Genomic DNA, 16,708 nt, shown 5'->3' on the forward strand with positions numbered 1-16,708 from the left:
CATTTTATACATTATCACACTTTATGGCTTCGTCACCTTCCAGGTGTCGGCCAGCACGGCCCGATTCGGGGTCCTAGTGGACATTCCAGGTCGGGGTGTGTCACTACCAAAAAGTACTATTTGCCCGACGAAACAAGTTTTGTCAAACAAAGTAACTTTATCGACGGATTTAAAAATTTGGTTGGACAAAAGTGGTCAACGTTTTGGTTTTATCAGCGACCTTTGCACGACGAAAATACATTGACAGGCAAAGTATTCGTGCCAAGAGAAAAAAAAATGGCTTGTAAAATGCCACCTTTTGCAGGCCTAACCTTCAAGTTTCGTCAAGCTAGGTATATTTTATGATTTAGGGTTTACAGTTTCGTCAAGCAAAAATAAGGGACATTTTTGAATTTTCAATTCCTTAGATGATTTTTGCAGTCTATGTAATTGATTTCAACAATCTAACCGATACAATTGATATATACTCTGAGATGACATATAACAAAAATCACCCAAATTCAAGTTTCCGGGATGAAATTCTTCGACGGTTAGAAACGTATCATCATGATTTAACGGTTATTTTAGCTCTGATTTTAATGATTTTTTTTTGTAACTACACGCCTCGACCCTAGAAGAATACAATGAACAAACCCGATCATCAATTTAAAATATTTACACTAGTAGTTACCACAAATTCTTACATCCACTTAATAGAAGTATAGAATAAACTCTAAGTGTTTGTTGAATCTCTTGTGTTAACGGGATATGCAGTCTACCAAACTAATTTCAACGATCCAATTGTCACACTTTCACACTTTTTTTAATATGGTATGAGGTTGCATATGCCAAAAATCACTTAAGACAAACTCTCAAGGTTAGGTAATATGATGAAATCCTTTAACGGTTAGAAACATATCATCACAATTTAGCAATTATTTTAACTCTGATTTTGATGCTTTTTAATAAGGACGCTAATTGAGGGTAAAACCACACACTAAATTGACTTATTGGAATGTGATGTTATTCCAAACGTTCTAAAGTAATCGGGTTAGAGATCAAACAAATTAATTTATTTATGTTCTAATGAGATTAAGAGAAGCTGAACAATTTATGGGTACATAATGAAATTATGCTATATTAAACTTGTGATTCTTTTGGGTTCTTTTGATCTTTAGAATTGTTATTACATTCAATCTGTTACAGGGAAGTTATCTAGAACTATTTGTTGTAAATTCCTTTGGATCTGCTTTCCAGGTAAGTATCAACTATCAAGCAGTGACTTCAAATTCAGACTTTTGGTGTCCCCAAGTGAGTTCACCATTGTGTGTTGTCTTCTTAAAAAAGTGCAGCGTGCTTTCTAAACATGGGTACCCTATCAACCGGTAAGATATTACCTGTTGCCTTCTCTTCAAAACTTACTTAAATTCATTTAATTTCTCATGCTAAATATCATATCAGCTCAGCCTACACAAAAAAATAGAAGAGAAATTATCTGCGGCATAGTATGTACATATGTCGTATTTTGCGTAGAACGATATCAGTTTCATTGTCTTCCATATATATGACAATGCTACTTACCTCAATATAAGAAAAGACAAGTGTAATATTTCCATTTTATGCAAAGAATTTGTTGTCTGCTTCCGAGAATATAAAACACCAATATAGGTTCGTTAGGGCCACACAGTAATAAGATATCGTTGTGTCCTCCTTTGTTATATTGAGTAATTTAAACCACTGGAGTAACTTATTTGATTACATTGATATTTGGCTGGCTACAGGATGTGATGGTGCTCCATTCCTTCCTTTACCATTTGTTGTTGTCAACATGGCTTTCAACATATATGTCATTGCTGCATCTTCTGAAGATATCTTCTGCTGTGGTATCTTCCCTCGCATCGACATTTTCAGGTATGCCAATTTTGTTGCACTAACTTCAATAAGAAGGATCTGATATTAAAAGAGGGAAAAAAAATATCCTTAGTAAGAAACTGCCACAGCTGGTTCATACAAAACGGGAAATCTGATATTTTGGCTTGGTTTGTGTGGTTGCTATTCCACGAAGCTGAATGATGGGTCACTAAATAGTCATTTGGTTCGGCGTTGGTTTGGATTTAAATTTTAAAACATCACCTGAAAAACTAGGTAATGCATTAGAAAAGTAGGTAACAGATCAGAAAAATAGCAACAAAAGCCGTAATTACAACGTAACAAATAGGAGAAGAAATAGGAGAGCAAATTCGATATCAGCATATTGAGACTAAAGCCAAAATGCAAGGGATCGGTCTCATCATGGTTAAGAAAGATAAAGAGGAAGATACAGAAGGATTTAGTCCTTGTTTGGAAATTGGCCTGTATTTGTCCATTCATGAAACTTCATTCACAAGCTATAGAGACGAAGATCTGTCATATCCGAAGAGAGAGAACAAGAAAGGTTGATTGTGATTTTTTTCCTATCAAGTAAAGTTCCCGATGTGCGCATTCATGACCTGGAGGATGCAAGGTAAGTAAAACTAGGATTTCAAGGGAGAACACTGGGCTGGGAAGAGACCGGAGTTTGATTTCGTACGTAAACATGTGAAGAAAATGATACACATTCCTCAAAAATTCATTCCATGTAAGTAAACATATTGCACTGTGCATACAATCCATTAATACACAATTAAGAGAATTAGTATATGTTAACAAAATTGCAAGTATTGTCCAAATTCCAAATTTATATTCTCCTTCCAAGCCTTACCATATGGGCCGCCAAATAAACAAGGAAAATGAAATGCTGGAAGAAAATAATGGCTTAAATGTCAAAATGGTCTTTGTGCCAATTTCGTCCCCTCGTTTTCAATTTGACCAATTTGGTCATGGTATTTATCTCTGTTAATCAATTAAGGACATTCTATCCAATCTGAGTTAAAAAATCATAAATAGTTATAAACTTATTTATAATATTATGTATTTAATTTAAAATATTATATTTTTATAATTTTTTTTTACAGAGATTAGATAAAATATTCTTAATTGACTAAAGAAGATAAGCATGAGGATTAAATTGGTCAATTTAAAACATGGATTAGATTGGTCAAATGACTATAACAGAGGAATCATTTTTGCCATTAAAGCAAAAAAAAAAAAAATTGTGTTTTGTCCAAATTTAATTTTATTTTCTCCAATTGATCCAACGAATCCATTTGAGTTTATATATTCTTTAACAAAGGGAGATGTTACAGAGTTGCAGCAACCCCAGCCTGCAGTTTATGTACAAGGATTGTGAGTGAAGTTTGAACACCACTACTCTCTGAAACCAAATCTCCCTCAGTCCTAATCTATCAAATTTGAAAAGGGAAGGGCGAAAAATGTTCAGAGCTTCTTGTAATCTGAGACCAATAGCAACAGTGCCTCCAGCTCTGAATGCTCTTCTCTCTCCCAACCTCCACCTCTCTTCTCCTTCCAATCTCCCCACAATCTCCACTTTTGCACCGCTCTGTCACCCTACTTTTCTCTCTCACACTTCCTGCAAACCCGCTTCTTCCCGCGAGAGGCGGCTTCCGCTGCGCCTGATGGGTACTCCCTTTCCTCCCAAGAGCACAGGTGAGGTGACCAAACCATTCGTAAATAAATTTGAATTTATTTCCTTCTTCAAATGCAATGTTGCGTAGTTTGTTTTAGATTTTGTTGTTCATTGGTTGTTTGAGAAAAATGGAAAGTATTGAAATTTCTTGTTGCTTAGAAAACTTGGTAATCAACATACTGAATAGTAATGCCATTGAATCCTCTATTATCCCCACCAAGGAAATGAAAAGTAGAATTGAGTTGATTGAACGGACTGAACATGCTTCCAGTTCCGGGTAAGCGAAAACGACACACACACACACACACACTCCCTCAATGATACAGGCACTGCATTTCCTTGTGGAAGAGTTCTAAGTTGTATTTCTTTCAGCTTCGTTTAGTGCCGAAAGCGGCTCTGGAACTGGAAGGGAAATATTGGTGCAGCACTTGCTTCTTAAGGAAGACAACCTCAAACTTCTTGTGGATCTTCAGCAGAGAGTTTCAGCAGGTTAGTTTTCTTGAGTTTTGGTTTCTAAAAGGGTCAATGCTTGTTGGTTTATAATTGATCTGTGATTTTTTCAGAAACTTTGAGATTTCAAGTATTGTTGAATGCCTTAATTCTTTCAATCATATTAAGTTTTTTCCTGTACAATTTTTAATCACAATCGTGAAACAAAATTTGAAGTTTGACATTCTCTTCTAAATTTGGTTGTTGCGCTGCTGTGCTGTGCTAATGCAGGTGAGGATCTCAGTGATCTTGCTACGGAATACTCAATATGTCCATCCAAGGAAGAGGGGGGAATGCTTGGATGGGTGAGAAAGGGGCAAATGGTATACTGATGACATAAATACTTGTCCGTAATGTTTTATATAACATCAGAGACATTGTAGATTACTTTCTTGTTTAATTGTGGTTTTCTGAGTACTGCATACATCGTGGGAGCATTGATAGAATTGAGTAGAAAAATTACCATCTGATTCTGTTATTTTTTCCTGCTTGGAAGTGTGTTTTATCTTCTCCTAAATAATTTCTTGCAGAACTTACAGGAGTTATTTATATTAGGGCAACTAGCTCTTTTGCAATATATTGCATGTAAAGAGAGTCTAAATGAAAAATGTAGGAAACAGTTTGATGCTAAATTGAAGCATCATATATTTATAACCACTAAGTGTATTTCATACAAAATAAAAAAAATATATATATATCTGATACATATTAGAAGATAGAGGTTTTCAACCACTTTCTTCTGTTGGTCCACTCTAGGCGGTATGGGCCTGTGGTGTCATCATGGAGGTAGCCCTCTCCCATCCCATGTACCCTCTCACACATAGATGAGATTTTATCCCTGGTCCATCGATACAACACCAAGGGACTTTCTATTTGCGCTAGCTGGCACCTGCAAGTATTACGTTTTAGATCTTTTATGCTTGCCCTTCGATTAGCTCAGCTCTACCATTTCTTGATAGATGGTCTGATTTGTTGTAGGGAAGGTCTACAGTATGTAGTATTGGAAACTATAAATACAAAAGCCAAAGAAGCTTAGTATTAGTGGAAACCATCATTAATTAATCAATCTCTAAAGCACTGTTAGTTTTTGTATGTTGCTTTATGGATAGTACCCTGCCTTGACTTTTGTTTTAGGACATGAATTTAATGATTTTCGAATTATTTATGGACGATGATGTGTTACTATGTGAAACTGAAATTAATGCCAGTGAAACGGTTGATAGGAAAAATACACTGAATATTAATTTCTGCTATGTATTATGTTTCTTGAACCAATATGATTCCACAGTTGTGTGATGCAAAAATGCGCCAGGTACCTGAGTTTGAGGAGGCTGCTTTTAGTGCATCTTTGAACAAAGTTGTAAGGTGCAAAACACAATTTGGATGGCATTTATTGCAAGTACTTTCCGAGAGGTACGTCCTAAAAGCATGTCTCTTACTAATCTCTTACTTGACAATGCAGTCAAGCTGCTGACTCACACTTGAGTGTACTAATCTATTTCTGTACTTGCACCATATTCTGTTAGGGAAGAATCATTACTTCAAGACATTAAACCTGAGGAGCTTCATGTGAAGATGCAAGATCCCAGTTTCTTAGATGAGGCACAATTAATTGATGTTCGAGAACCTGATGAAGTGTATGCTCTGATATTTTATCTTCTGTTTGTCTAGAGAATCATTTTTTATGAATGCTCTGTTTTCATTTCTAGAAATGAATGAAATGCACTTGATTATGACATGGTTGCTTTCATGTGTGTCTGAATTTGGGGGTAGGCTTGAGTAGTGGGTTGATCCATATCTACGATGTTATAGTGAGAAATTCAAATTTTAAATGAGTTATAACAGTAACCTGGACCTGAGGAAAACTGCAGAAAATTGCAGTATTTATGAATTTGCTCAATTTGAGGAAATCTCATATCTGTATGTGTGTTTTAATGTGCGAAGCTAGTGGTGAGACAGTGGATCATACTTCTTAACTTCTTTACCTACTCAGTTGCTAGAGATTTTTGTTGCCATTGTATTCTCTAACTAGATAAACACTATGGTTCAGTCTGTGGTTAATTTGCTTCCACTCTGGGTTGTAATGTTCTAAGGCAAGGCATTAATGCGGCGATGCTTGGATCTGATCCCTTGGTGTGCTATGTGGAGGGAGAGAAATGATAGGATTTCTAATACGTCAAAGCTTCATCTTCTAAACTCAAATTTAATTCTATTTGTTCTCTTTCAGAGTGGTCAATGCCTCAGTTTTTATTTATATCCTTATGTTAAGAAATTGTTTGATAAAGTTAACTTTAGATTGCAGCTCATTTTTCCTTTTTGGCGCATCGTTTGTGTTTTTGTACTAAGATTCACCGTTTTTTACTAATTTTTATATTGTAGAATATGAATGTATATTTTTTTCTCAATTTCATGTATATACTGTTAGATAATGTAGAAAGCGCAAAAATTATCATAGATTATTTATTTATTTTTTTCTAACACAGTGAAATTCCTTGTAATGTGTGTGTGTATATGTATATAGTTTATACAACTTTGGAGGAGCTTTTGACTCTGGTCAGTAAGCACTTTTCTCTTTTGTTTACTTATATTACCTTTGTTTGACAGAGCTCAAGCATCTTTGCTGGGTTTCCAGGTTCTTCCTCTTCGACAATTTGGGAGCTGGGGACCTGAAATAACTACAAAGTTTGATCCTCAAAAGGATACTTATGTTATGGTAGGTACAAACCCTTGGCGCTAACAGTTTTCTCTTTATATTGTATATTTTTGTTTGAAAATAACTTAACATATAATTGTTTTGAAAGTTTTGCAAACGTGAAACTATATATATAAGTTTTATATCAACCTTTTTGTGGGTGGAGATTTGGCTGCGGCACTGTGGGGATAGTGCTTAATCTTGTTTCTGGATTAGGTATCTTCCCAGTATAATAACTTATATTCACTATGGTGATACTGTAATATGTGTTATACCCAATGCACAACACGAACACGGGTTAACATGGTAGGTATACCATAACTTCTAAATATGATAATAAACTTTTATCTTTGTGGCTTCAGCAGGAATGAAGTAAAATTCCTTATATTTCTTCTTAGGTTATGTTTAAAAAAAGGTCGTACCCAGTGCACAAGGCTCCCGCTTTACGCAGGGTCTGGGAGAGGTGAATGTCGGCTAGCCTTACCCCCATTTATGGAGAGGCTGCTCCCAAGTCTCGAACCCGAGACCTACCGCTCATGGGCGAAGGCACTTGCCATCGCACCAAGTGCGACCTCTTTCTTAGGTTATGTTTAAAAAATTATAATTTGATAATGAGATTAAAGATCAAATTAACTAGTCGGTATTGTGTATAATATATTATCTAGTTTAGATTTCCTAATCGCTCTAGAAGTTTTAGAATTTTATAAATTCTTTGAAGGAAACATAGTGAACCCAACTTAGTGTTATTTTTCCACATATGTATATCTGTGTGTGTGTGTGTGTGTGATGAACATATAGGGGATGGTTTTTAACCATTTTTGAGGTTGGAGGGGGATATTTTTGAAAAGAATCAAGTTCATGAAAAATGACAGCTTATATATGAATTCCCCTTAGTTTTTTGCAAGTCCATTCCTCCATTTGAAAGAGAAAAGAAGGTCCTATAAGGAGATTGTTTTTCACGTTCAGTTTCTATGGTTTAATTTTTTTGAAGTATGAGGGTTATTTCTTAGTTTTCGAAACAAAGTGTGTACGTAACTGTGTATTGGTGGATGTGCTACCTATAGTGCTTACTTTCACTGGACATTGTATATTCAATCCTTGTTTTCACAGTACAATATGTTGACATTTCATGTCCCACAATGCAGTGTCACCATGGCATGCGATCATTACAGGTTGCCAAGTGGTTGCAGACACAGGTACAGCTCTCTCTGCTATGTTATTTACTGTAATGGAATCCTACTAAATTAGATGACTCCATTTCACTGTGGGATCCAGATACTCCCTCTTACTTATTTTTATATTTCCTTGTGGGATCTAGATACTCCCTAGTGCTTCTTGCATTTTCTTTTCTTTCTCAAAATTCTAGTAGCTACATCAATGTAAGTTGTTCAAGTCTAGATACTCTCTAGTGCGCTTCTTACAGTTTGTGTAAATCTGAGGAGGAGAGTGTTAATCATATTTTTCTCCATTGTTCTTACACGATACAGCTGTGGAGGAAATTGTTCAAGGAAGTTAGAGCTAGTTGGGTTATTCCAAAGGGTTGTTTCGAGCTTCTAAGCACCAAGTTCGAGGCTTTAGGAAATGGGAGGAAGGCTAAAGCTTTGTGGGGCTGTTTGGTGTTGGCAGTTTTTTGGAACATTTGGTTGGAGCGTAATAGAATAATTTTTGAGGATTATAAGGGAGTGGGAGTAGAGGAACTATAGGGTAGAGTAAAATACTGGGCAGCCTCTGGGCTTCTGTTTCAAATGAGTTAAGGGATTATTCTCTTTCTTATATAGTAATGGATGTGTTAGCAGACGTAAAATGAATTTGGTTCAGCTATAGTTACTTGTAAAGTAGTCCAACTTGAAAGGTCTTATAGCTAGTTTTAATAAATTTCTGTCGTTTCTTCTAGATAAAAAAACATCATGTTGAATCACAGCAAGTTATATGGTGGTTGGGCTTTCTATATTTTAATTTTTTTTTTGTTAAGGATTAGAGAGGGGTTGAGATTGTGGAGGAGGAGAGAGGACGTTTCAATATTGGAAAGTTAAGGGGAATGAAAAGAAGGGAAGGATCTGGATTCTGGAGGGAGGAAGGAGCCATGGAAAATCTGCAATGGCCAAAGAAAGGAGGAGTATGTTGCCATTCCTACCAGGCCGTGGTTGTATTTCCTTAAAAAGTAGAACGAAACCCTTTTTTTCCTTTTTTATAGCGTTTTGATTTTATCTGCCTGAAACAAGTGGAAAGCTGTTTCTGCAGTATCCGGGAAAGATGCTACTTATATACGTACTGTATTGGTTAATATTTAAAACTAACGAAAAGTCTAAAAAAACCTCTCTTTTAACAAAAAGCTCTTTTTAAAGGTATAGTGAATAGTGCCAGTTAAAGGTAAAATTGTGGTTTTTCGTTAAAAGTGAAAAGTACCGAGAGTGTTTTGTTAAAACTCCATAATATTTATTGTTTCCAGCCTGGTTATATTGATTAAATTATGTTTTGTTGTCTTGATTGTTAATATTGATTTGTGACGTTCAGGGTTTTAAGAGAGTATACAATGTTTCTGGCGGAATTGATGCGTATGCTCGGAAGGCTGATCAAACAATTCCTACTTATTGATATGTATTTCCTCAACTTCAATCACTTGTGTTTCTTTCTGTTATAAGATTTGGACGTCTAAGCAAGTGGTTCGGGATTATCCGTTTTTCGCTATATATTGAAGTACATTACAGTCCTATATATGTTGAAAAATACAGATGCTGATTAAGCTAAACTAATGCATAATAGGGTTTCCATGCTATCTTGTTCCTTCTTAACAATTTTGTTCCTTACTTTATACTCCTTTGTTGACCAAGAAAAAAGTAGTTTTAAGGATAAATCTTAGTTTACTACCCTCAAGTTTCGTGGTTTTCAACATTGGTACATCAAGTTTTTTTTGTTCCAAAATCATACCTAAAGTGTTAATTTTGTAACAGTCTCATACATCCGTTAGTCAAACTGTTAAATCTTCTGTTAACTGATGATGTGGCACCCACATGGACAATGATTGGGCGTCATGTGTCAATAAAGGGTCCACATGGAAATTAAAAAATTAAAAAAAAAATGGAAAAAAAAAATTGGTCGTCTTCTACCTCCGGCCCTTCCTCCCTTATCCCTCCATTCTCTCCTCTGCACCAACCCACCAAACCCTTCCTCCATCTTCGATTCCACAACCCTCATCTTCTCTTCAATGGCTTTTCCCCAGCCAATTCTTCCTTACCGGCCACTAGGGCGATAAGCCTTACGACGTCTGTCGCCTTTCCGGCCTCGCACGGAACGACGTCGTCAAGCGCCACAACCCCATGCAGCACCTCCACGCTCCATCTCCAAGGACCTCGTGCAGCCAAGCACCCCCACCACGACAACGCATGTCATCGAGTACCAACCCCACCATCGCCACCATCCTCTTCCACCGACTCATCCCGGCAACTGATAAAATTATAAACAACAACAACAACAAATAATTTTCTCACTAAGTGGGGTCGGCTATATGAATCCTAGAACGTCATTGCGCTTGGTTCTGTGTCATGTCCTCCATTAAATTCAAGTACTTTAAGTCTTTTCTTAAAAAGTCTTTTCCAAAGTTTTCCTAGGTCTTCCTCTACCCCTTCGGCCCTGGATCTCTGTCACATAGTCGCATTTTCTAACCGGAGCATCAGTATGCTTTCTTTGCACATGTCCAAACCATCGTAATCGATTTTCTCTCATCTTTCCTTCAATTTCGGCTACTCTTACTTTACCTCGGATATCCTCATTCCTAATCTTATTATTTCTTATATACCCACACATCCAACGAAGCATCCTCATTTCCGCTACACTCATTTTATGTACGTGTTGATACTTCACCGCCCAACATTTTGTGCCATACACCATCGCCGGCCTTATTGTCGTCCTATAAAATTTTCCCTTCAGTTTCAGTGGCATACGACGGTCACACAACACGCCGAATGCACTCTTCCACTTCATCGTTCCAACTTGTATTCTATGGTTGAGGTCTCAATCTAATTCTCTATTCTTTTGCAAGATTATAAAAAACAAAGAAACAAAAGGAAGAAAAATAGAAAACTAGGCTGTCGTCTTCCTCTCTTCATACCTTTCCCACCAGTAAACTCCATTGATGAACCCTCCAATCCAGTAAACCCCCACCTCTTAGTTTCTCATACCACTTTACAAAAACTAGATTAAAAGCTCCAGAATGGCAAAATAGAAAAAAGTCAAGATGATTCGCTCTTGAATTGAACCCTTTTCCTCCGCAAAATCCAAAAAAGCAACGATTGCATCTACTATGTATTCCTAGATTTGCAATCAACCCATTGATTACTAAAGAACACTACAATCCAAGCTCGAAATCTTCTATGTATTCCCAGATTTGCAATCAACCCATTGATTACTAAAGAACACTACAATCCAAGCTCCAAATCTGAAAACTTTTCAATTTCTAGGAAACATGGATCCCGATTCAGTGAAATCCACCCTCTAAAATCTAGCATTCGAAAATGTAATGGCCGCAGCAGTCTGTAATCACCCGGGCAACCGAAGTCCCAGTTCAGTTTCACCAACCCCGATCTCGTCCTCTTACTACCCCACCGCCCTCCACACACCCATCGCTGTTTTGGGTTCGAGGGAAAGGTGGGCGGAGGTGAGAGAGACGAGGTGGGTGCGGATGAGCCACTTGGTGTTTTCGGAGTAAGGGAGGGCGAATGGGCCGCGCTGGGAGAGGACGGATCTCAGGAACTGCTGAATTAGTTGGGGGTTCGGTGGGTTTGGACCCACCGATGGAACCATCGCAACAATTTGAACCGGGTCGGGTTTTGAAGGTTGAGATTTGAGATTTCGAGAAGAAGAGAAGGGCGAGGATTTTGATCGGAGTGAGTTTTGATCGAATTGAAAATTTGGGTGGAAATTTTGGAGAAGAACAGAGGAGGAGGAGAGAGGAGGGTTAGAGAAGGGAGGGAGAAGAAAAAGATGTTCGAGGGAGACACACAATAATTATTTATTTTTTTTATTTTATTTTTTTTGTAAATTTTTTAATAGCCATGTGGGACCTTTATTGACACGTGGTATCCGGTCATTGTCCACGTGGGTGGCACATCATCAGTTAACGGAAGACTTAACCGTTTGATTAACGGATGTATGAAATTGTTTCAAAATTAACACTTTAGGTATGACTTTTGGACGAAAAAAACTTGATGTACCAAATGTTGAAAATCACGAAACTTGAGGATAGTAAATTGATATTTACCTAGTTTTAATATTCGTTTCTTTAATGCTAAATGCTAGTGAAGGTCACAAGTGAAGAGATTTTTCACCTTTGTTTTCCGAGAACTGAGTGCAAATTTTCAACTAAAATTTACCTTTCACAAAACGTTTCAGCTCCACTCACCACTTTAATGGATTATTGGGCCTCACTCTCTTGTGCGCTACCACTTAAATAGTATATAAGTGAAAAGTTTTAAATTTGATTTTTATAAATGGTAAGTTCAAAATTAATTTAAGGATGTGTGAGTAAAATTAATTTAGGGGTGTGTGTTTCATACATCTTTTGTTAATTTTTGTTCGTTAATCTTATTCAATTCATCCAATCCGACGATCGAAAACCAAATAAGTGTGAAAAAAGTAAAAAAGGGTGTGGATATTACACCCCTTAATTTATGTGTGAAAAAAGTAAAAAAGGATGTGGATATTACACTCCTTAATTTATTCTCCGTTGTATAGTTTGGTAGCCGCATGATGAAAACTAAACGGCGTCGATTTAAATAAGGGTCACGAGTTCATGGTACAAGATTGTCCTCATTTAGACATGGGCCATCTCCCTTCACGCCATCTCTCCACCCAAGTTGGGTTAAAAAAAAAAAAAAAAGTTTTGTTACTTATTGAAATATAGGATGGGTAGTGTCATTTACACGCCATTTTTGTTGTATTTCTTACATATTTTTGTTAATTTTAATAATGGTAATTTTTATCCATTGATATTTTTCAATTCATTTAATCCGACGATTGAAAATTAAGAGAGGTGTGAGAGGTAAAAATAGGTGTGTGGATAGCACCACCTATATAGAATTGTTCTTATTTTCATCATCATGTTCATAAGTGTAAACTTATTTCAATTGGTAACAAAGAAATTAGGGTTCACCAATTTGAAGAAATCTAAATTTAGTTTTGTAAAATCTATATTCAGGATATGGCACCAAAAATAGTGCTCGTATGGCGTAAGGTGTATAATTTACGGATTAACAACAATTCAAAAGTTGATACATGTCTAAGTGACTTACATAACCAGTTTGATGACGTGACGAAATATAAGTTCTACACTACATGTGTTGGCCACTTATTGAATTTGAGTGGTATAAATTTTAGGGAACTTTAACGAAAAGCACCCGGTACTGTTCACTTTAACGAAAAACCATATTTTTACACTAAAAAGTCAATCCTGGTACTATTCACTCTACCCTTTATTTTGTCCTTATCATTAAAACTCAAAGTTTTCAAACCCTTTTCATTAGTTTTCCTTAAATTTTAATGGTCACATTGTCCATGATATGGTATTGCACCGAGTAAGAAACAAGTGTGGAGGTGATATCACTGGTCTAAGCTACGCAATTGGTAATGATGATAGGAGCATATTTATGCAACTTAGTTGGCTTGTTCTTGTGCATTTATGTCGTGTTTCCTTAGTTATTTTAATGTTTAAAGTCATTTTCGTGTGTTTTCAGATTTTATGGACAAAGTAGGCAAGAAGATGCATTTTGGAGCATTTTGGAGCAAAATGGAGCTTGGAATGCATGTCACATATTTGGGCCAAAGTGGATGGACGAATTTGAGAACTAAAGAGGCCAAGAATGTGAAGAATTATGGTCCAAAAGATGAAAAACTCAGCCCAAAAATTTGTCACCCCAACTTGCCTTCATTGCCATGCAAAACAACATAGAATTCCCTTTGGATTCCCATGCCATGCTTGATCACTCTTGTCCCCTACATAATTTCTGATTTCATGCTTTAATTCATTTAATTATTACACTTAATTGCTTGATACCTCTTGTTCCCTTCACCCACAAAATTTTATACAACTTTCACAACCATAACATGCACCAATTGATGCTCCATCATTCACATTTGGAATCCTATGCCTTGTGTACCACATGTTGCTGCACCTTTGACCCATTTATTGACACATTTTCACCTCCCTTTCCATCTCTATGCAATGTACACAATCATTCATGCCCCCTAGCTACAAGACCACTCCATTTTACCCTTCACACTTTGCATCATCACTTCATTTTCACCCTTAGACCATTGCACACCACATACACTCTTTGCCGTGCATTCTCCCTAGCCTAAACTGATTCTCTAAGGTTTTTGGGGCCTATATATACATGTTTACACCCCTGGGCAAAGGGTTCACACTCTCATATTCATCATTCATCAAAGAAAATTCGTCCATACAACCTCTAGGTAGCAAAACACCCCAAAAACACCATTCTAGTGCCTAGAAAACATAACAGCCACTCCACCTTCTTCCACCCTCTTTGCCTAGTTCTCCACCACCCTCCAACCCTCAAACACTCCTCCACACTTACCCTAAACCTTTCCATACCATTCCCCATCCATTCTACATCATAAAACTACCCAAAAATCCGTCCACAAAGCAATCTGCCGCAAGCAAGCAAAGGAGAATTCTTGGATGCACTTGCTACCCAAGTTGGAGCATTTTAGGTGTTTTCTTTCCTTTGATTTTAATGTCTAATTTTATGTATCTTTGCTTTGTGAGTATGAGGAACTAAATCCCTCTTAGTTAGGGGGTGATTCGAAACCATGTTCATACTTGCAATATGATTTGATTACATCCAGTTGTGATTCATAAGTTGTGAATTCAATTTACTTATCCGATCGTATAAGAAATGATTTGTGTATGTTGGTTGAGAGTGCACGCTTAATTTTCATGCATGAATTTAACGCTAGAATATAAGGGAGTTTCACCTAATCGTTATGAACTTATATTCACAAGTAGTGAAGGTTGCTAGTCACAATCACGTTAAGTAAATTCTTGGCATAAGTTTCATGCAAATCATAGTAACGAGTGCCTCGTCAATGCTTATGTTTTTCATAGAACTTAATGATTCTTGCTTGTATCTCTATTATGCAATTCATGTAGGGAACTTGTAGGGAATGTTTTGGGTTGTCGTATGCAATCATCCAACCCAATAACTTGTGGAAAAACTGAGGGTTAATTAGTGCAATTCACGGTTAATTTGGGGCGTTGAGTATTCATAGCTTATCGAAAAGCAACTGGAAATCGTTTTGTATGCAAGTGTGACATGTGTGGAGAAGAACCTCCTAGCTAGCCTTCCATCCATAAGTTTCATTCAAATTCATTTTACAATCTGTTTTGATTCACTTAAATTTGTCTAAGAATTTGTTTACTTTGTTCTTGTCTTAATTTAATTATTTTCGTCCAAAATCAACCCCATCTTATTTCTTTGAGTCATATTAATTAGAACTTGTCTTAGATTATGTTTTTAAGTGTTTTAGTTCATTAGAAAACCAAAATTCGTCCAAGTTTGTGTTAGAGTCCCAAAACTGCCCAGATTGTGTGTTTAAGGTAGTTTTGAGTGTTTAGGGGCTGTTTTGAGTCTTTTAGTTTGTTTTAGTGTTTTAAAGTATAGTTTTGCATTCTTTGAGTCTAGTTAGTGTTTTAACCTTTGTTTTTACGTTTTCAAGTCAGTTTCCAAGTGATTTAGCAATCCCTCCTAATCCCCGGCCTAGAACGATCCCTACTTACATACTTTACTACAATTGATAAAAAGAGGGTTTAATTTGTGTGCTTATATATTTCGCATCAAATGACACTATTGCAAACTTCAAACCAAGCAAGACAAATACGTACACAAAGTGTCAAATACAAAAGATTTGAATCCTAAGAAGTACTTTCTTATCAAGGCTAATATAACCGGTAAAATGTTGCAAACCGCATTCAATGGCTACATGATAAGGATGATTTGTTGAAAGGTAATGCTAGTGAGACCAAAATCCCTAAACTAAATGACATGGCTAATGAGTTGGCTATGCCATGTCACTAAACCATATTTTAAAAACTCTTAATTACTTATTAAAATAAAAAATTTAAAATGATAATTCTGATTACTCAGTTGCACGTTTAGCTATGTGGGACTCTTGTTCCTCCTCTCTCTTATCTTCCGATTGCTCTCCGCTCCCTCCTTCCTCTCAAGCCAAACCTTGAAATAAACTCTATTTTTTGAACTAGTACTGGCCATGATTGAACTCCTTTTTGTATTGATGGTTACTCTTATGTTTCTTCTTAAAAAAAAAAGGTCATTCTGCTTATAGAAAACTAGATTTTAATCCCTAAATAAGATGAAATTTAGAAAAATATCTTATACAAGATTAAAAATTGATTTTAGTCCCTACTCTATTTAATGCCACCATATGTATTTAATCTCTCTTTTTTATTTATTTATAATTTTATGAATTTAAATTTTATGAAAATATTATAAATTGTAATTCTCATTAAGGTAAGCATCTTATATAAGAAAATAATTTTGTAGAGATTTTTCGGTACACTTATGTTTTTTTACATATTTTCTTATCTGCCACTAATTCATTACAATATATTTAGGTACGAATATTTCGGTACACTGGGTTAGTATAATATTTTTAGGTACGGACATTTCGGTATGCTAGTTTAGTATATATTTAGGTACTGACATTTTGGTTCACTAGTTTCGTATCATATAGTTAGGTACGAAATTTTCGGTACACTTATGTTTTTACATATTTTCTTATGTGTCACTAATTCACTACAATATATTTAGGTACGGACATTTCGGTATACTAATTTAGTAAAATATATTATGATACGGACGTTTAGGTACACTAAATAGAGAAAGTTAAAGAAAATTAATGAACTAAAATGTGTATAATAATAAATTTAAATATTAATGTAATAACAT

The 16,708-nt window shown here is 36.0% G+C and overlaps 1 protein-coding gene across 2 annotated transcripts; it reads left to right on the forward strand.

Annotated features, from left to right (window-relative positions):
* Positions 1–3,137: 3,137 nt before the first annotated feature.
* On the forward strand, positions 3,138–9,501 carry LOC126591021 (rhodanese-like/PpiC domain-containing protein 12, chloroplastic). 2 transcript variants are annotated; one of them, XM_050256547.1, is made up of 8 exons: positions 3,138–3,564; positions 3,917–4,033; positions 4,265–4,356; positions 5,346–5,446; positions 5,560–5,670; positions 6,638–6,746; positions 7,871–7,921; positions 8,213–9,057. In XM_050256547.1, exons 1-8 carry the CDS (start codon positions 3,330–3,332, stop codon positions 8,426–8,428), a joined length of 1,032 nt encoding a protein of 343 aa, XP_050112504.1. In that variant the 5' UTR covers positions 3,138–3,329; the 3' UTR covers positions 8,429–9,057. The 2 variants fall into 2 exon arrangements, with proteins under 2 accessions (XP_050112504.1, XP_050112505.1); XM_050256548.1 differs by lacking the exon at positions 8,213–9,057 and adding an exon at positions 9,240–9,501 and having other exon boundaries at positions 3,147–3,564.
* The last annotated feature ends 7,207 nt before the right edge of the window (positions 9,502–16,708 follow it).

The sequence above is a fragment of the Malus sylvestris genome, chromosome 11, assembly GCF_916048215.2.
Source record: "Malus sylvestris chromosome 11, drMalSylv7.2, whole genome shotgun sequence".
Lineage (NCBI taxonomy): Eukaryota > Viridiplantae > Streptophyta > Magnoliopsida > Rosales > Rosaceae > Malus > Malus sylvestris.